The 20,378-nt window shown below is 46.4% G+C and overlaps 2 protein-coding genes across 3 annotated transcripts in view; one reads left to right on the top strand and one right to left on the bottom strand.

Moving 5' to 3' along the window:
- Window positions 1–640: 640 nt before the first annotated feature.
- On the top strand, window positions 641–14,680 carry ddx49 (DEAD (Asp-Glu-Ala-Asp) box polypeptide 49). The gene is made up of 13 exons (XM_072482423.1): window positions 641–784; window positions 1,515–1,638; window positions 7,901–7,986; window positions 8,074–8,195; window positions 9,283–9,470; window positions 9,934–10,074; window positions 10,207–10,282; window positions 10,870–10,946; window positions 12,703–12,800; window positions 12,895–12,969; window positions 13,133–13,221; window positions 13,426–13,497; window positions 14,358–14,680. Exons 1-13 carry the CDS (start codon window positions 646–648, stop codon window positions 14,529–14,531), a joined length of 1,461 nt encoding a protein of 486 aa, XP_072338524.1. The 5' UTR covers window positions 641–645; the 3' UTR covers window positions 14,532–14,680.
- A 1,162-nt stretch (window positions 14,681–15,842) lies between these two features.
- upf1 (UPF1 RNA helicase and ATPase) overlaps window positions 15,843–20,378 on the bottom strand; it is a 108,272-nt gene continuing 103,736 nt past the window's right edge. For both annotated transcript variants that reach the window (XM_072482422.1, XM_072482421.1), the window contains exons 23-24: window positions 20,030–20,149; window positions 15,843–18,635 (exon numbers count right to left, since the gene is read on the bottom strand). In XM_072482422.1, coding sequence (XP_072338523.1) covers window positions 20,033–20,149 — 117 coding nt within the window. In that variant the 3' untranslated portion in view covers window positions 15,843–18,635; window positions 20,030–20,032. The remainder of the gene's footprint in view (window positions 18,636–20,029; window positions 20,150–20,378) is intronic.

Here is a 20,378-nt window from a genome sequence, read left to right on the forward strand (position 1 = left end):
TTTCAAACTTAAATATGGAATTGAATGGTATTATGATCATTATTTCCAAGTGGATATTTGACTATGACATTACTATTAATCCGGCTCTACATCACACATTACTGGATCTAAGATGGTGGTATCCTCAGTCAGCCCTATACAGCTCCAAGAAACTGTTCTGAAAACATTCTACAAACTGATCTCTAGACCATTCTTGCCAATTTGTCAGTTCATTAAAATCTCCCACAATTGTTACATTTTGTTTAATGCAGTGTTTGTTTTTGGTTAAGCCTCTTGTACAATAAAGCTTGTGATTCTCTTTAAAAAAATCTAAAATTACTAATTCCTATTGGTTAAAATGGGGTGTTTGGGTTACTCTTTCAATGTTAACTGTCCCTGGCTGAATTGTAACAAATTATTTTGTTTAATTTATTGTTGTGTGGAGATGTTTAGTCTCTCATAGTTTGGAATCCTTTGCAGTGGCTTACTAAAATAAGACTGGTCACTAATGTATTTATAATTTGACTCCATATTTTTGGTGGTTTTGTAACAAGATAAAAAATAAAATTTGCTGCAAATCCAGGGCTTGGGCTCTGCCAGCATCAAAGATGGCGATGGCCACGTGCTCCGGGAGTGATGTAATCAGGAGGCGCCGGTTTCCGGGTGATGACGTCTCAGGAAGTCATGGCGGCTGCCGGACTCGCTTCTCTCGGCCTCCGGCCCTGGGTCGCGGAGCAGGCGGAGCGGCTCGGAATCCGCCAGCCGACCCCGGTGCAGCGGAACTGCATCCCGGCCATCCTGCGGGGTGAGAGCGGCCGCGGGAAGCCTGGAACCGCCGCCCCCCCCCCCCCCCCGGCCGACTCTCAGACCACCGTGAGGATCGGGAGGGGGAGAGCTTGCAACCCCTGACCCGGTATCTGGCTCCTTGTCCTCTGACCCGGTATCTGGCTCCTTGTCCTCTGACCCGGTATCTGGCTCCTTGTCCTCTGACCCGGTACCTGGCTCCTTGTCCTCTGACCCCTGACCCGGTATCTGGCTCCTTGTCCTCTGACCCGGTATCTGGCTCCTTGTCCTCTGACCCCTGACCCGGTACCTGGCTCCTTGTCCTCTGACCCGGTATCTGGCTCCTTGTCCTCTGACCCCTGACCCGGTATCTGGCTCCTTGTCCTCTGACCCGGTATCTGGCTCCTTGTCCTTTGACCCCCGACTCTGGTACCTGGCTCCTTGTCCTTTGACCCCTGACTCCGTGCCTGGCTTCTTGTCCTTTGACCCTGGCCTCTTGTCCTTTGACCCCGGTACCTGGCTCCTTGTCCTTTGACCCCTGACTCCGGTACCTGGCTCCTTGTCCTTTGACCCCTGATTCCGTGCCTGGCTCCTTGTCCTTTGACCCTGGCCCCTTGTCCTTTGACCCTGATACCTGGCTCCTTGTCCTTTGACCGCTGATCTGCTCCTTGCTCTCTGACCCTTAACTGTTCTGTCTTTTCCAGTATTGAAACCACTCAGTAAGTTAATGATTGTGTTTCCTCTCCCTCCAGGACAGGACTGTTTGGGCTGTGCCAAAACCGGCAGTGGCAAAACTGCGGCATTCGTTCTCCCCATTCTTCAAAAACTTTCAGAGGATCCGTATGGAATATTCTGCTTGGTGCTGGCTCCAACCAGGTGACAACTTTGAGTAGTCTTGAGCTGTCATTGGAATTGTTTGCGGTGGAACTCAGGAGGTCCTGGTTACTGAGCACAAAACACTGATACAGTTGCCCCTCCACTCGGAGTTGCCATTTTTAGCCACTCCTATTGAGAAAACAGAAAGTATGCCTCTTTCTCAAACAGTGGATCAGTTCTCACTGTGCTCTCCACTGATCTGCAGCTCAAACAGATTATTTAGTACATGAAAAGAAAATACGTAATAGGGCAACATAAGATACACAGTGTAAATACATAAACACAGGCTTCGGGTGAAGCATACAGGGTGTCGTGTTAATGAGGTCAGTCCATAACAGGGTCGTTTAGAAGACTGGTGACAGTGGGGAAGAAGCTGTTTTTGAATCTGTTCGTTCGTGTTCTTCGACTTTTGTATCTCCTTCCTGATGGAAGAAGTTGGAAGAGTGAGTAAGCCAGGTGGGAGGGGTCTTTGTTTATGCTGCCCACTTTCCCAAGTCAACGGGAGGTGTAGATAAAGTCAATGGATGGGAGGAGGGTTTGTGTGATGGTCTGGGCTGTGTTCATGACTCTCTGTAGTTTCTTGCGGTCTTGGGCCAAGCAGTTGCCATACCAGGCTGTGATGCAGCCAGATAGGATGCTTTCTATGGTGCACCTGTAAAAGTTGATAAGAGTCAATGTGGTTATGTGGTCATTAACTTACTGAGTGGTTTAAATACTGGAAAAGACAGAACAGTTAAGGGTCAGAGAGCAAGGAGCAGATCAGCGGTCAAAGGACAAGGAGCCAGGTATCAGGGTCAAAGGACAAGGGGCCAGGGTCAAAGGACAAGGAGCCAATGTGGTTATGCCGAATTCCCTTGACAGCTTCTGCCTGGCTATACCTTTCACAACCTGCCAAGAGTGTCGCTCTGGCTCTTACAACTATTCCTCTGGCACTTCCTCCTCCTTTGATCATCTCACTTTGTCCACCCCTCTCACCTCTCATTTCAAATTCTAGTTCTCTGCTGCACTCCCAAGTATTGCAAAAATGTTTGCACCAAGACCTTCCTCACTAATTTCCACCCTCAGCCTCTGCTCCGAGTGATTTCTTACCAGTGATGATTTCAGACTCCATCTCCTGCTGACATGTTCTTTCACCTCTTGCTTTAATGGATTATGTGAAGCACTTTTAGATATTTTGATACATTGAAAGATGCTATGTAAATCGTTGTTGTTCTGAGGAGGAAGGTCCCTCTGATTTTGAGTTTCATTGTGAGTGTTGTGTTTTTATAATTTAAAGGCACCAATCACTTCAAAAGGATTGTGTAATCAAGTTGTGGGTTCATTTTTTAAAGACTGGGCATATATACGGGAATATATACATGGATAGAAAGCTTGAGGCCATCAGCAGCAGAGGTGAGTGTGCTATGTTCTGCTCACAGGTCAAAGTGAAACTGAGACTGGATCACATGACACCACCACCACCCTTCTGGTGATGTCATGCTGCTATGCCTCAAAGGCATATTACAACATCCCCTCTTTTAAATATACATCCACCTCCCCCGCCCCCCCCGAAGGAAGTATAACTATAACACATGTTCATGTTTAGTTACCATTACATAAGTGTGTAGGACTGAAGAATCTCTGAGTCTCTATAAAGTGTAGAGCTAATCTGTTGGCATGCCCACATCTTGTCATAGTAACCTTGTCTGGAGGTCTCTTTAATTTCTCAGTGAGCTATCAAAGACCCCTCCCACCTGGCTTCCTCACTCTTCCAACTTCTTCCATCGGGCAGGAGATACAAAAGTCTGAGAACACGCGCTAACAGATTCAAATACAGCCTCCTCCTTGCTGTTACTAGACTCCTAAATGACCCTCTTATGGGCTGATCTGATCTCTTCACATCTCCTTTACTGAGTAGTACTGCACTCCTGAATTCTTCACCCGGCGCCTGTGTCTATGTATTTATATTGTGTATTTTATGTTTGCCCTATTACGTATTTTCTTTTCATGTACGGAATGATCTGTCTGAACTGCACGCAGAACAATACTTTTCACTGTACCTCGGTACACATGACAAAAAATCAAATCTAATCCAATCTGTTCTTTAGGATCGTTATTCCTGGATGGAGTTTCTGGTTGCATTTGGGATTTTGCTCTTGATGCAAGAGGACTGTACAGTGATTGAGGAGCTGGAATGGATTTGATTTGTCCTTGGTCACGACTCACCGTTGCACGGGTGAAGCATACAGGAGTGTAGTAACTTTGTGTATAACTTGTGTGATTTCATAGGACCTGGGTTCCAAACAAATCTCAACTGGCTGTCACCTACTTTGTGGCATGCTGAATGTGAATTTGTTGTCCTAACTTGCCAATTTTGTACCTGCGGTTTTATCGTGCATGTTGTTCATCTTCTTTTGTAGTTTTCAAAGTTGCTCTCTAGTTTCTGGGAGAGTAGTCTGGGTAAGAGTAGGTAATTTGGTACGCACTGGTCTGCTAAACATGAGCTCTGCCATTGATGGGAGTTGTTGCATTTAAAAAGTGTTGCTTTCAGATATAGCACTGCCATGTGTCAATCTTTCTTGGACTGTCTACATTTGAGAATTGGGGATATCACAATGTGAATCATTTATTTAACTGGGCTATTGGATCTAGGGTAATGAGAAGAAGTAGTGTGATCGATATTTCACTACTTACACGTAGCTTGAAATGGCTTACCAATAAATTGCAGACCATTATCTGTGATGATCTCTCACAACAAATAAACTGAAAATAGAATGTGTGCGACAGTTGTGTTTTGATATATTGAGCAATTGTTGAATAATGGGATATTCAGTAAAATAGTGATGGTAGCGATGAGCTCAGGGCCATGGACGCGAACAAGAGGGTGAACGTGAATTTGTCTAAGGGTTGGTAGGACCATCATGAGGAATCAATAGTTCTTTGTGCTGACTTGACAAATGTTCTCGACAACGACATCAATGTCATTGTCCATACACCGTTGTTAGACTGATTCTTATAAGTCTTCCCGTCTGATCGATGTTCATCTGAGAGTGATAAGGTTGTCGAAAAATATCAGGTCGCAAGGATTCGGGTATGATGACCTGCCTGCCTTCCACAGGGTATGCCTAGCCCATCCCGGTAAGGCCAAAATGGTCTCACATGTTCGTGGACGTGCAGAATTCAATCGGGCCACCCTTTGATAGTTTTTGTAGTGTAGAATCTCACCATTTCTTTTTCCATAGCTACTGGGCATTTGCATTGTGTAAAATGTACAAGGGCAATGGTCAGACTTGCATTCTCTTGTAAGCGCCCTTCACACTGCCAATTTTCTCAAAACATCCTTGATATTCTGATGTTGGGTCATGAACTGAGGCGATAGGTACATTTTCTGAAGCTGTTCTGCTGAGGCTGTTCTGCCTTGTAAGGTCTGACCGATTGCGTGGATTGTCATTAGTGCAAAGTCATGGCTTAGACCTGCGATCACTGGGCCTTTAGTCTTCACTATGTAGAATATATGTGACATCCAGGAGGATTGACTGTGTAATTGCCCTCCAGGATTATGGATCTTGCACATGTATTTAATGAACCGTTGTACACTGCAAGTTGTGTAATAATAGGTTTTGCCATGACTGTCCTTATCTGTGGATATATGTCCTTTAGAATTTGCAGGGCTAGCCTGTTGCTTCTTGCCCCTGTATCAATCTTGGCCAATAACGAGTAGTTGCCAGTTTTCTCAGGACAAATCATTTAGTCTCAACAAACACTTTGGGCGGTGAGATTGCATTGATTTTAATTCTTTCACAGGATGTGGGCATTGCTGGCTAGGCCAGCACTTATTGCCCATCCCTAGTTACCCGTGAGACAGTGATGAGCTGCCACCTTTAATCGCTGCAGTCCCTGTGATGTGGGTATGTTTTCCACAAGATCGACAGCTTGAAACCTGCGTTCATCGCTTTTCGAATCGCTGTACAAATCATCCTCATTTTCTGGTTTATCGTGCATGTTTCTTTTTTTAAAATAAATTTAGAGTACCCAATTCATTTTTTCCCAATTAAGGGGGCAATTTAGCATGGCCAATCCACCTAGCCTGCGCATCTTTGGGTTGTGGGGGCAAAACCCACGCAGACACTGGGAGAATGTGCAAACTCCACACGGACAGTGACCCAGAGCCGGGATCGAACCTGGGACCCCGGCGCTGTGAGGCAGCAGGGCTAACCCACTGCGCCAGCATGCTGCCCCCTTGCATGTTTCTGATAGGACACCGAATGGTCGTTCTTGTTGCTGGAAGGTACCCGATGTGTACGGCCTGTTTGGATCAGTACATGGCTCTTTGTGGCTGCATCAGCCTTTGCTCTGGCGTACTGCTGCTGCCAAAGGCCCCTTCTGCCAATTGCTTTTCAGAATTGAGAGAAAGCTGGACATTCTCTTGGTGCATGCAGAAGGCTATGCTTTCTGCTTGGTCTGGAAGGTTTAGGTGTTGTAGCGAGCGAGTCAGCATTGGGTAGAGCTTAGCTTCATTGACCTGAAGATCACTTTATACTTGCATCCATCCTTGAGTAGTTCTGCATTGTTGCACATTTTGGACTTGTCTGGCAAATCTTTCTGGACTGCTTCCATGGGAGTGGATGCGATCGCCAACTCAACACTTCAGTCTGCTAGTTCTGTGTCTGCAAAGTCACAGTACGCACCCCTCTGCATCAGCTGATGAAATGGCCGATGGATTCTGTAGACTGTTGAAATGACATGAACTCTAGTTGTTGAATTCAGAAGTTTAACCTGGTTCTGTTACTGTCACCTTCCCACACTGTGAACCGTCGAACAAATGCCACTGGGGGCCCTAAAACGACCCAAAAGTCCGTTTCTGGCGGTGCCGAACGTGCGACTTAGCTCCGCATAGCCGCAACCGGAAGTCTTAACCTGGTTCTGAACCAGTCGTCCACTGTAGTCCAATTTTGGGGATCCTTTAGCTTTGCTTCTGTTAATCCTGATGTGTTCAGACTGTGTAGATCCTCATTTCCAATTGTGAAGTGAATTTTCATGGTTTGCTTGTCTGGTTTAGACACGCCTGAATCAAGACACCATGGCTCTGTTCGCTGTTTAAGCATTTTGAACCTGGATAGTAGGTCAGTTGCACCCCAATTCACAGAACCATAGAATCCCGACAGTGTAGAAGGAGGCCATTCGACCCATCTGGTCTGTACGACCCTCTGAAAGAGCACCTTATCTAGACCCACTCCTACACCCTCTCCGCGTAACCCCTCCTAAGCTGCACATCCTTGGACACTAAGGGGCAATTTAGCATGGCCAATCCGCCTAACCTGCAAATCTTTGGGCTGTGGGAGGAGACCGGATAAGCCGGAGGAAACCCACACAGACACTGGGAGAACGTGCAAACTCCACACAGACAGAGACCTAAGGCCGGGATTGAACTGGGCTCCCTGGCGCTGGGAGGCAGCAGTGCTAACCACTGTGCCACCGTGAGAATTCAAACTGTGAAATTTTGTGGACATTTTAACAACATCCCTTTGAAATGATTCCTTGTTTTCAATTTATTGTTCAGCACCTTCTGAAGTCACCCATTTAGTTGCAACCTTATCTAGCCCGATTTTTATGATGGTTTGTTTGTCTCACCCTCACTTGCTATTAATCCAGCCCACGCTCAGTCTGGGCAGGCGAGTGACCTGGGCTAACGTGGTGCTCTCTCGAATCGCTGTCCTCTCCCAACTGACAGATTATATCCTGCAGTAGCATCACGGGGGACCATCTGTTTACCAGCTCTTACTTGAACACTATGCCTTCAAAGATTTTCTGCACCACCACTGCGCTGCGGTTTCAACAATCTCTGATGCAGTGACATTGTTATGCTCTGACTAAAATGTCGAGGATTGTCTCTCACCCTGTAGCACGATCGGACGCTTTTCACCATGTCGTACCTGTACTGAATCTTACTGCCAGGCTGTTTGACCACCGCTGAGCGTCATGTTGTGTTGTTATAATGATATGAATGCACCCAATCACTCATGAGGGATTGGGTAACATTGTGGGTTTGTTTATTAAGACGAGGGTCATGAGAACAGATCTACGGCTAGAAAACGTGAAGCTACCAGCAGCAGAGCTGTGTGTGCTGTGCTCTGCTCACAGGCCAAAGTGAAACTGAGACTAGATCTCATGACACACCTCCCTTCTAGTTTTGTCATGCTGCTATCCCTTATAAAAACATTGAGAGTGATTAGGACATCAAAACTGAGCTTTTGAACTAAGATGTATTTGTGATTTCTCTCAGGGAGTTGGCCTATCAGATTGCGGAACAGTTTCGAGTCCTGGGCAAGCCGTTAGGTCTGAGGGATTGTGTTATTGTTGGTGGAATGAGTAAGTATGTGTCTGATGTCCTGCCCCTGATCTTTTGATGCCCTTTTTCCTGATGCTAGTTTATTCTCCGAACATTCCCCCCCACAGATATGGTCACACAAGCTTTAGAACTTTCGAGGAAACCTCACATTGTCATAGCAACTCCAGGACGTCTGGCTGACCACATACGGAGTAACAATACCTTCAGCCTGAAGAAAATAAAGTTTCTGGTAGGATAGAGTCTGGAAACATTTAATAATATTTCTCCCGTATTAGAAACTGGGAATGATGCTCATCTTCCACAAACACCAGTTCCTCACGAGGGACAGGGGGAGATGGGGCCTAGGGGACGTGGGGGAGAGGGGAGGACGGGGGAGGGGTCAGTGCAAATTTCCTGCCACAAATTGGAGCATCAGGTTCTATGATACACTGGGGCCCTCTTGTGGCAGAATGAATGGGTTTCCGCTAGTTATATGAATCCTGATTTTATTTAGTTCCATTCTGCGAACTAATCCCACTGCCCTATTCTTTCCCCATAGCCCTGTATCAATCTCAAACTAATCCCACTGCCCTGCTCTTTCCCCATAGCCCTGTAACAATCTCAAACTAATCCCACTGCCCCGCTCTCCCCACAGCCGTGTATTCCCACTGCCCTGCTCTCTCCTCAGAGCCCTGTATCAATCTCAAACTAATCCCACTGCCCTGCTCTCCCCACGGCCGTGTATCAATCCAGTATTAATCCCATAGCCCTGTATCAATCCCAAACTAATCCCACAGCCGTGTATTAATCCCACTGCCCAGCTCTCCCCACAGCCCTGTATCAATCTCAAACTGATCCCTGTCCTCTACAGCCTCTGTTCCATGTTTATCATTTTTCCAATAATGGTCTCTGCTTCCATCACTGCCTGTGGCAGGACATAGTTTGTTATAATGACCATCTGTGTAAATCTGTCTCAATCTCTCATTGTGACAATTTTAAATTACTGACTCTACAACCAGAGTCTTTCATTCATTGTATCAAACCCCATCAGAATTTAAACAGAACTCTTGTTGATATTCCTCTGCTTGCAATGTCTCATCTCACCATCCCCTATAAAACTGGCCCTTGTGGTCACCAGTAAACTGACCCAACAGCGTAACCACCCCAGGCACAGCACTTGCACATAGCCCCCCAGTAGCCGTTTCCTCTCGCACCGCAGGGATTGCTCCCAATTGAAGCCCTATTGGAGAGCTGTAGAACTACACATTTTGCGGCTTGTCTTGACTTCTAATTACCCATTAATGTGGCTCAATTTTGCGATTAACATTTTCCCTTAGGTATTGGATGAAGCGGATAGGCTGTTGGAACAAGGCTGCACAGATTTCACACAGGACCTGGAGCCGATTATCGCCGCTGTTCCGGCCAAACGGCAAACACTACTGTTCAGTGCCACCCTCACCGACACGTTACAGGAGCTGAAGAAGATCGCCATGAACAAGCCTTTCTTCTGGGAATCTGAGACTGAGTAACTAAAAATGCAGCACGGGGTTAGATACAGAGTAAAGCTCCCTCTATACTGTCCCCATCAAACACTCCCAGGACAGGTACAGCACGGGGTTAGATACAGAGTAAAGCTCCCTCTATACTGTCCCCATCAAACACTCCCAGGACAGGTACAGCATGGGGTTAGATACAAAGTAAAGCTCCCTCTATACTGTCCCCATCAAACACTCCCAGGACAGGTACAGCACGGGGTTAGATACAGAGTAAAGCTCCCTCTACACTGTCCCCATCAAACACTCCCAGGACAGGGACAGCATGGGGTTAGCTACAGAGTAAAGCTCCCTCTACACAGTCCAGTGCAATGGGAGCAATGTACATACATTCCAGAGCTGAGGGAATGCCCACAGTAACTCAAGTTGTTGGTATGGGAGGATGGACTGTACGGAAAGCGTTGGCACTGAGCTGCTCTGTCTGTTTCTCTGTAGAGTTCGCACGGTGACAGAGCTGGATCAACGATACCTCCTGGTTCCCGAGCGCGTGAAAGAAGCTTTCCTTGTGCACATTATTCAGAAGTTTCAGGATGAACATGAAGATTGGTCCATTATCATTTTCACAAACACGTGCAAGTAAGTTTGAAAAGTAATATTAAATGTGCATGTCCATGTGTGAGATCCAAGATGGGAGAATGTGTGAAACACAGATTACTCGCCACAACCCCAGCACTGGGTTTGATCTGAATTCAACTTTGTGCTTTGCAGAATGTGCCAGATCCTGAACATGATGCTGCGGAGATTCAACTTTCCTTGTGGTGCCCTACACTCCACCATGAAGCAGGTGAGGGGCTCCTCAGTCTGGAATCACATCAATCCCGATCCAATCTAATAAGCAGAAGTTCAAATTAAACTAAATTGCTGATCTGGATTTAATTAATAATTTGTAAAGAAATATTTAAAATAATTTACATTTTCTACTAGGGGCTAGACCTGAGACTGTACAATCCTATCTTGGGGGTTACTGAATGTTGGGATGGGCATCAAACACTCCAGGACAGTTGAAGCATGGGGTTAGATACAAAGTAAAGCTCCTCTACACTGTCCCCAGGACAGGTACAGCGTGGGGTTAGATACAGAGTAAAGCTCCCTCGACACGGTCCCCATCAAACACTCCCAGGACAGGTACAGCGTGGGGTTAGATACAGAGTAAAGCTCCCTCGACACTGTCCCCATCAAACACTCCCAGGACAATTACAGCATAGGGTTAGATACAGAGTAAAACTCCCTCTACACTGTCCTCATCAAACACTCGCAGCACAGTTACAGCACGGGGTTAGATACAGAGTATCACACACCCAGGACAGGTAGAGGGATGTCTGGCTGGGACCTGCTCTGTGTTGTGCTGATCGTTTGTTTTTTTCTCTACAGAAACAGAGGTTTTCCACACTCTCCCAGTTTAAGTCGAGCATTTTCAAGATCCTTGTGGCCACAGATGTCGCTTCTCGGTACGGATTTTTTTTTTTTTGCAATATTTTTATTTGATTTTTTTACCATTTTATACTCAAAAAGCAGCCCCCCCTCCAACCCTAGCAGCCGATGGTGACCAACTGCTTGAAATACAGAATGGACAGGCGCCATCTTTTGTAGAACCCCTCGATCGTACAACACCTCACACCACACCCCTTCCTCCAGTGTCCTACCCAACTCCACATCCCACTTAGCCTTAACCCCCTCCAGTGGCACCATATCTTCCTCCAGAATCCTCCAATAAATCCCCGAATTACTCCCACACCCCCACCACTGACAGCATTAACAGTAAGGAGGGTCTATCATTGGGAACATCGTAAAGATCTTCCTTGGAAAATCCCACACCTGCTTTTACCGGAAAGTTTTGGTCCATGGGATCCCTCAATTCTTAGTTAACTTCTCCAAAGTGGCGAATCGCCCCATCAGAAACAAATCACTTGTTCCTACCACCCTCTTGTCCTCCCAGCCCCAGAACCTAGCATCTAATCTAGCCGATTCAAACAGGTGATTTGCACAGATTGGCGCCACCTTCGACACCACCCCTAATTTAAAAATGCTACTGAAATTGTCTCCAAATCTTCAGAGTTGCTACCACCACCAGATTGCCCGAGTATTTCCCTGGGGAGAACGGGAGCGGCACCGTCACCAACCCCGATCCCTTGAGTGAACCTGCCTCCATCCTTACCCAAATTTCCTCTTGTTCCCCATACCAACCCGCCTCCCAGTCGTAAATCAAATTGGGCAGAGCCAAAACACCCGACTGCCGAACCCTCTGAAGCACCGTTTTCAGAATTCTGGCTACCTTGTGCGCCCAAACAAACTGTGATAACCCCTGAAATAACGCCTTCGGCGAAAACACCGGCAGTCATTGGCATAGAAATAGAAGGAGTGGAATAGAAATTAAATATTCCCACGTTCTCCATTTTGATTTGGGGCAGCACAGTGGTTAGCCTTGGGTCACTGTCTTTGTGGAGTTGGTGCGTTCTCCGGTGTCTGCGTGGGTCCGGGTGCTCCAGTTTCCTCCCACAGTCCAAAGATGTGCGGGTTGGTGGATTGGCCATGCTAAATTGTGTCCAGGGACGGTCCCCTATACAACTGGAAGTAACCCGAATTCCAATCGTTCATACGGACATTTGCCTTGTGCTCCCTATGAAGCAACTTAACCCACAACACAAACTTAGGCCCTATCCCAAATCCTTCCAACACTGCAAACAGGTAACTCCACCCTATCAAAGGCCACCTTCGCATCCAGCGCCTTAATAACATACTGCTCCCCCTTCCTGACAGGGAGAGCATCATGTTTAACAAATGCTGCACATTCGAGGACAACCGCCTGCCCTTTATAAACCATGTCTAGTCCTCACCAACCACCTGCGGAAGACACTCCTCCGACCTGAGCACCAGCACCTGTGCCAGAATTTTGGCATCTATATTTATCGGCCGGTATGACCCGCACTCTACCGTATCCTTCTTTAATAGAAGTGCAATGGAAGCTTGCCTCATCGTCTCTGGGAGTGCCCCAAACATTTCCACCAACAGTGGAACGTCTTATAAAATTCCACTGGGAACCCACCTGGCTCCGGTGCCTTGCCTGCCTGCGTTTTCCCTGATGCTCGATATTGATTCTGGAGGCCCAAAGATCATTGGGGACGTGGGGTGGTGGTAATATTCTCTGGAGACAGTCATTCCTGCTCCACTTGTGAAAAATCCCTAACGCTGACCTTTTCTTTGCAGTGGTCTCGATATTCCCACAGTCCATGTCGTCATCAATCATAACACACCAGGACTGCCTAAAATCTACATCCATCGGGTTGGCCGCACCGCCAGAGCAGGTAGTCGGGGATGGTTGGTGTTCCAGCTTGTCTTCTCCTGTCCCTCCACCCCCTGGCCTGTGTTTAAATAGTTTTAATCATTCTGTTCTTGTAGGTCGCCACGGCATCTCAATCACTCTTGTTACTCAGTATGATATTCATCTGGTTCACGCGATTGAGGAGGAAACAAGTGAGTATCATCTGGAGGTGGATCTGCATCCAAAGCAGGCTAGTGAGTGCAGCTGGGGCGTGTGCGCATGGGATGCAGTTTGCAGGTGTATGTTAGTCAAATAGCTGCAGACTTCTCAGCTTTGACAGTTTTAACACTCTAAAACGTCTCATTTCATTACCAGAAACCAAACTGAAGGAGTTTCCTGTGGATGAGGGGAATGTGCTGAAGATTCTCACACATGTGAATGTGACTCGGCGGGAGTGTGAGATTGTGAGTAGCTGGTGTTGGGTCATCTGCCTGGGTGAGATTTTTCATTGTAGAGTATGAAGCGACCCTCCTGTCTGGGACCCTGCAGTCACTAGTCTCCATGGGCAGGCAGATGGGCAGTGTTCCTGCTCAGTGTGTATGTTCTCTGATTTAACTGGATGGGAAATTTGGCAGCACTGATTACGAATCTGTTTCTGTTTAATCCAGGAACTGGAGTCAACTGACTTCGGCGAAAAGAAGGAAATTAATAAAAGGAAGCAGATGATTCTAGAAGGAAAGGTACATGGTTTAGGTTCTGCTGTCAACCACATACTGACGGGTTAATAAATAGTGTCGCTAACTCAGCTCAGCCTTTCCCCGATTAGGACATGGAGTAAAATAGTTATTAAAATCAATGAGTCTCCTGCCAACACAGCGGTATGTGTGGAAATCTGACATTCCTCTGCACAATTAAGGGCGCATGGCATGATGATGCAAGATTCAGTGGTTTCTGGGAGTATTTATGAGGAGTCCCTATTTGCTCTTCCCCTCCCTTGGCAAACACTCAGGGAATCCCGTCAATGGTTGCTTAATTAATAGTTGTCATCAAGCATGTGCTTTCTTGACGGCAGACATTAACTTTCAGTGAAACCCAAAGATTTACTATCACTCCTTGTTCCACAGGCAACTCAGCAATACTGCCCGGCAAATATGTACTTGCAGCTAACTAGCTTTTGTGAATTCTGGTTACAAACAGCTATTATCCATAAGACTGCAATGTCGTGACTGGCCTTAAGTTATAAATTAACCCACAATGGCAGAATACAAATTAGTAGTTTCACATTTCATTTGACTACCCATTTAAAAGACACTGACACCCAGTTGAGAGGATTTCAGCAGCGCCATCTTCGGTCCTGCCCACTCAGGCACTCATTACATCTCAGCAACAACATGCTTGGAGCACGCATGGTGTTGGCAGGAAATTTAGCCTTTAAATATTCTTTCATAGGAAGTGAGAATCACTGGCAATATCATCATTAATTGCCCTGGAGAAGGGATGAGCTTCCAGACTCAGCCTTGGATTTGAAGATATGATCAACCTGTCCTTCCTGTCAATTGGTTTTGGCTTGTGTTGACTTTGTTCTTTTACCTGTTTAAAGGACCCAGATATGGAGTTAAAGAGAAAAAAGGAGTTGGCAAAAATAAAGGAGGGGAAGCAGAGATTTAAGCAGAGACTGCAAGAGACTTTGGAGCGAGAGGCAGCAACCCGGCTCAAACACAAACTGCTGAAGAAGAAAAGGAGACAGCAGAAGGTAGCAGGGAAAATGAAGTGAAGGATCGCTGGAAAAAAGAGGCTCTGATCTGCAACCAAAGCTGCCAATTAGTGATGTTTATACCTGGCATTTCAGTTTCAAGCATTTTGTAACATTGACTTCCTGTCCGAATTCCAATGCAGTGTTAAATATATCCATTGTACAGACAATATTGCCCTCAGTTTTTGGAGCCAGGAATAATTCTTCCATTCTGAGAGTTACAAAACACAGGAACAGTTCCAAGCAATCTCTTACCTGCTGTGTTGAACCAAGTCATTGGAGTTTAGAATGAGGTGAACTTATTGAAATAAAGGTTCTGGTGGGATGTTCATCTAGAACTAGGGCAGAGTTTCAAAGTACAGGGTCTGCCATTTAAGACAGATGAGGAATTTATTTCCCCAGAGAGACTGGGAAATAGATTGAATATATTCAAGGTTGTGTTATTTTTTTTCCAGTGAAGGGGCAACTTAGCATGGTCAACCCACCTATTCTGTACATCTTTGGGTTGTGGGGGTGAAACGCACGCAGACAGTGCTGTAGGCAGCAGTGGTAACCACTGCACCGTGCTGCCCTGGCTGAGTTATATTTTTGATTGACAAAGGAGTTCAAGCTTAAAGGCTCTTGCTCCATGGGATCGGGTGCTCATTAGAGGGGAGAGTTTGAGGGGGGGAAAAAAAATAAAGATGCATTTGTTACGTCACCTGTCAAATTTACAGATGTTCTAGTACTGAGGATAACTGAACAAGGAGCAGAAAACTCAATGCATTGCATTTATAATCTTAGTGACTGGGTGGTTAATTCCTGTGCACCTCATAACCTAGTCCCATGATAGTTCTTTAAATTTACAGGCATCAGTCTGCAAAGTGTGAAAAATAAACTGCTAAGTTGTGCCTGGACTTTTCCATCTCTCACAAGCTGGAGTGCAGGCAGCAGGGGCTTTTCTCTCCAAACTTACTGAGATAAATGTTTGTATATGCCAGAGACAAGAGCCTCTAGTTTTCTTCTCTCTCCTAAATTCAGGGGTCAGTGAATTCCACTGGCTCCCTGTTGTTAGTCAATGGGACTCGGGGGGGGGGCTTCATTTTCTGAAGCTGATGATCGCTAAAGTTGATGTTACTATATTTCAAACAGGAACCAAGAGAACGGAATAATTGCAAATTGATCAAAGCACAGATTCCAGACACAATATTTATAAATGTCAAATGTTTCCTGAACAGAACTAAACATTCAACCAGAATAGATACTCGAGGGGAATTACAGGGCAGAGATTAAAGATATAGAGGAACAATTTTCCCTTTGAGACACCACACAAACTAAAAAGAGTTGCCAATATTTATGCAGAGCTAATTTTATTAATGGTTGGTGTTACAGACAAATAGGTTTAAAATAAAACAATTTAGACAGATTTGGAAAAACACATTTTCCACTGAACAAATGCAGAACCAGCACTAGGATCGTCATGGATTTAAAATCAGAACCTCCTCTTCCTGCTACACAAAGTAAAACAAAGCGGGGGCGGGGGGGGTGAATGAAGGTGATCGGCAATGGATGGCCTTTTACAGAGGGCTCACAGCTGAATAGAATGAACTACCAGAACAAATGCAACTATGAACTTTTAACAATTCTGCCAGGAAGCCAAAACAAAAAAAAAGTTTAAATAAAGGAGAAGCCCCTTTGGCCAGACCCTGTGCCCTAAAACATCTTGCCACTTGACAGGAGGGTCTACAGCATTCAGTCCCATCCCAAGTCCACAGCAGCTACCCATCAGACTGCTGGTCATCAATAGGACCAGCATCGCTGAGCAGAGACCATTGCATGGTGGGAGCACAGCTGCCCAAACCATACATTTTACGTACAGCCATTAGCAACAATAGGCAAACCCAGTGCTCCTCAGCAACACAGCCTTAGCCTTCAAATCGATATGGTTGCTACCACAGAATCAATGGGATCAACGGTTAACAAAAAAAGGGATGGGTAGTGAAGGGGTGAGGCTAAGAGTGGAACAAGCTTCACTACCCGTGCATCTGTTGTGCCTTCAGTAGATCAGAGTCCACACAAAATTAGGTTTAAAAGTCAGGCAATGGTCGAAAGCCTGTGGTCACATACGCTCTGCACACAAATGCCTTTTGTTTATAAAATTGAATTTCTGGACAGCTGCTAGGGTTCTTCAATATTCTGTACAGTGCAACACACTGTGGGTTAGCTGCTAGGCCATTAGGAAAATGGTTCTATATTGCAGCCAGCTGTACACCTGCCTTACTCTGCCTGGGCGCCAGACTTTTCTCACTTGAATTCATGTGGAAAAAGGCAGAATTTATAGACCAGAGATTGCCAATTTTCTCTGCACAATAGCAACTAGGCAAGTGTGACATACACAGTATTACAGACAAAACCCTTTCTACACTCAATCTAATAGCATTAGGATAAAATCCCTGCCTTTATCAATGACTGTTCAAGACTGCAGTTCTGAACATCATACATGGGTGCAAGAGACAATTGTCCAGGCTTTCTATTAACTGCTTGTTAGTGGTGGAAAGTAATTCACTTCCCAATACAGCTTCGGTTTAAAATGAGTTTTTTTTAAAGATTGGGGTTGGAGCAGGGGCCAATAGGAATCACTGCCAGTCTTTACACAAGTCCTTGCAATGGCATTAATACATGCACAAAAGGTTTTCTAAATGTATGTTTAAAATAATTCAGAAATAAATGCAAAAGACACTAAATTAATGAAACAGGTTAAGCTTGCCACTTTAAAAGCTTTCATTATCAAATATCTGGTTAACCTGCTGCCAAGTGATTTGTTGCAACGTTCAGTAGACAAGAATTAAACAGCCACCCAGACAATTCTCGATGTGTTCCTGCTGAGTCAAGCCCAGCACCTCACTTCCATGTGGAAAACATTCTTGCAGCCCCCCCTGCCATTGGAGTGCTTCACTAACGCTCTGTGTCAATATAGAAACTGCTTGCCCAACAAAGAGAGAATGCTGCAGTCGCTCTCCGCCTCCCTGGATTCATTGTAGTGGGTCTAAAGCAGGGGCCCGTTACCCACCGCCGCAATCCCTTTTCTGATCTCATCACTCTCAGGACAGCTAGAAACTAAAACAAACTATTTGGAAGCAGATCGTCTCAGACACAGAACACAAGAGGAAAAACATCCATTACGGTGGGTTTAAAAAAACAACTCTTCCATGGGCTGACCAGTCATGGTTTGACTGATTGTCTTTCCTGAGGAGCAATGGCCAACATCAGCTTCTCCTGTCGTACTGTGCATTTCTAATAAAGATCTAAAACTTGCAAAAAGAAAGCTCTGAGGAGCAGAATTCTCCCACAGCCCAGTACTGGAATCTGACAGACAGTCCACAGTTAACCCTTCACGAACCCCAATTCGGAACACGCATTAAAACCAGTTACTGCAGAAGGTTTGACAAAGCAACATGAAACGATAGCACTGGGCAGAAAGCCTGAATTGAGATCAACTCACGACCTGAAGTGAATGAAGGGGGTGGAGGCACAAGGCAGCTCTGTGTCAACTGCGTTTTGCCAGAAATTAATCTTTGCTTCTCGACGGTCTAACTGTTGAAATTTACAGTTTAATCGCTAATTGTAGCGTCCAGAGCACAACTGAGAGATAACATTCCCTTTATTCCCAAAACCAAGAAGGTCTCCCGCGGCCTCCAGGAACGGGTGGTCCGGATGTAGCAGGTAACTGTTAGTTTAGCACGAGCCCCTCCTCTCTCCCTTGTTTGACGAGCTGGGAGCAGGGTCTCAGCAGCTTGTGATATTCTTTCCAAGGGAGAGTTGCGTGGTAACAGCAATAGAGTTTAGTAGATGTGTGAGACCAGGCCTGGCCCGGCTGACAAGGCGCACAAGTGCCCTCTATTTCTTCGTTCCTCCAGTCAATCTCCTCGTCTCAATCTGCTAGCAGTGGTCTTTCTCTCTCCTCCTCCTCTCTCCCTTTTCTCTTCTCTTCCTCCTGTTGGGTTGGTTTTTCTCTCTCCTGTTGCTCTCTCACAGTTGATGCCTCGGTAGTCGCAGTGGAAACAGGTATCCATTTTTGTTTTTATTCCCCAGATTGAATTACTGTTGAACTAAGCTTGGCTCAAGCCTAGCTCTCCTCTCCTTAACCTGGACAAACAAGGCAGCATGTCAAAAATCCAGCAAAAATATACCAGCCTTTCTCCCCAATTGCTCAATTTTCCTCCCTTGATTCAATAATTACTGGAAAGCTTTGTTACAGGAAATAGGTAGACTTTGTTTTATAAATTTAGAGTACACGAGGGCAGCACGGTGGCGCAGTGGTTAGCACTGCAGCCTCACGGCGCCGAGGTCCCAGGTTCGATCCCGGCTCTGGGCCACTGTCCATGTGGAGTTTGCATATTCTCCCTGTGTTTGCGTGGGTTTCGCCCCAACAACCCAAAGATGTGCAGGGTAGGTGGATTGGCCATGCTAAATTGCCCCTTAATTGGAAAAAATGAATTGGGTACTTTTATAAAAATAAATAAAGTTAGAGTACACAATTTTTCCCCCAATTAAGTGGCAATTTAGCGTGGCCAATCCATCTATCCTGCACATCATTTTGGGTTGTGGGGGTGAGACCCACACAGACACTGGGAGAATCTGCAAGCTCCACATGGACAGTGACCCGGGGCCGGGATCGAACCTGGGTCCTTGGTGCCATGAGGCAGCAGTGCTAATCACTGCGCCACCGTGCTGCTCCTGGAAATAGGTAGACCTGACAGAGGCCAGTCCCCTCCCCCATCCAGCACTTCACACCCTCCCCTGCCGCCCCCATCCAGCACTTCACACCCTCTCCTGCCACCCCCACCCATTGCTTCACACCCTCCCCTGCCGCTCCCACCCATTCCTCCACACCGTTCTTTACTGCCCCCATCCACCCCTGCACACCCTCCCCCAGCCAACCCTCCACACCCCTTTCTCTGCAAACCCCACCCAGCCTTCTGCATCCCTCCCCTTGTCGCCCTCACCTAGCTTTTCATCCCCTATCTCCTCCAACTCCACCCAGCTCTCCACACCCATCCCTCTGCTATTCCCATCCCCCTCTACACCTCTACTCTTGCCACACCCACCCAACCATTCATATCCCTCTTCCTGCCACCCCGAACCAGTCCCCTCACTCCTCCCCCACCCAACCCTTCATAGCCCTTCCCCTCCAACCCCACCCAGCCCTACACTTCTTCCCCGGTTATTCCAATCTTCCACATCCCTACCTCTTTCCCATCCACCCAGCCCTCCACACCCCCTCCTCTCCAATCCCACCCATTCCTTCACCTCCCTACCCCTTACCCACCACCCATCTCCTGCCCTCTACACCCAACTGCTGCCTTCTCAGATCCTGTTCCCTAATCCTCAAGTTCCCACCCTCCCTTACCATCCCCACTTCCCAATGAACCCAGTGGTGACAGCTGGGTTAGCAGCAGGTTCAAGCTTTGCAAGGATGGACAGAAATCCCTGCTGCACCAGCGGCCTATAACTAGATTGGTAACAAGGAGTATGCTCACGTTCTAGTACTGTGACAGCCCAGTCACCCCATGTTGATATGCACGTTCGCCCTGGTAAGTGGAATCCTGCGACAAGGCGACATCGATCTGAGACTTGAACTCATCTCCCAGGTAACTATCCTGCAATCACAAAGAATACCTTCAAAAATCATATTATTATTGAACAAAGCGGATTTGGACTGGTGGATAGAATTCTTTGTAAATAAATCAGACAGATCAGGCAGTTATACAAAGCCCAACAGAGGCAGTAAACAGTTAAACCAGATCAGGTGGGAAGAGATAAAGCCAGAGCTTAGAGCCTAGACAGCTGAAGGTGGGCTGCCCAACATGGGATAAAAGGGAGGCAACC

Source organism: Scyliorhinus torazame, chromosome 18 (assembly GCF_047496885.1).
Source record: "Scyliorhinus torazame isolate Kashiwa2021f chromosome 18, sScyTor2.1, whole genome shotgun sequence".
Classification (NCBI taxonomy): Eukaryota; Metazoa; Chordata; class Chondrichthyes; order Carcharhiniformes; family Scyliorhinidae; genus Scyliorhinus; species Scyliorhinus torazame.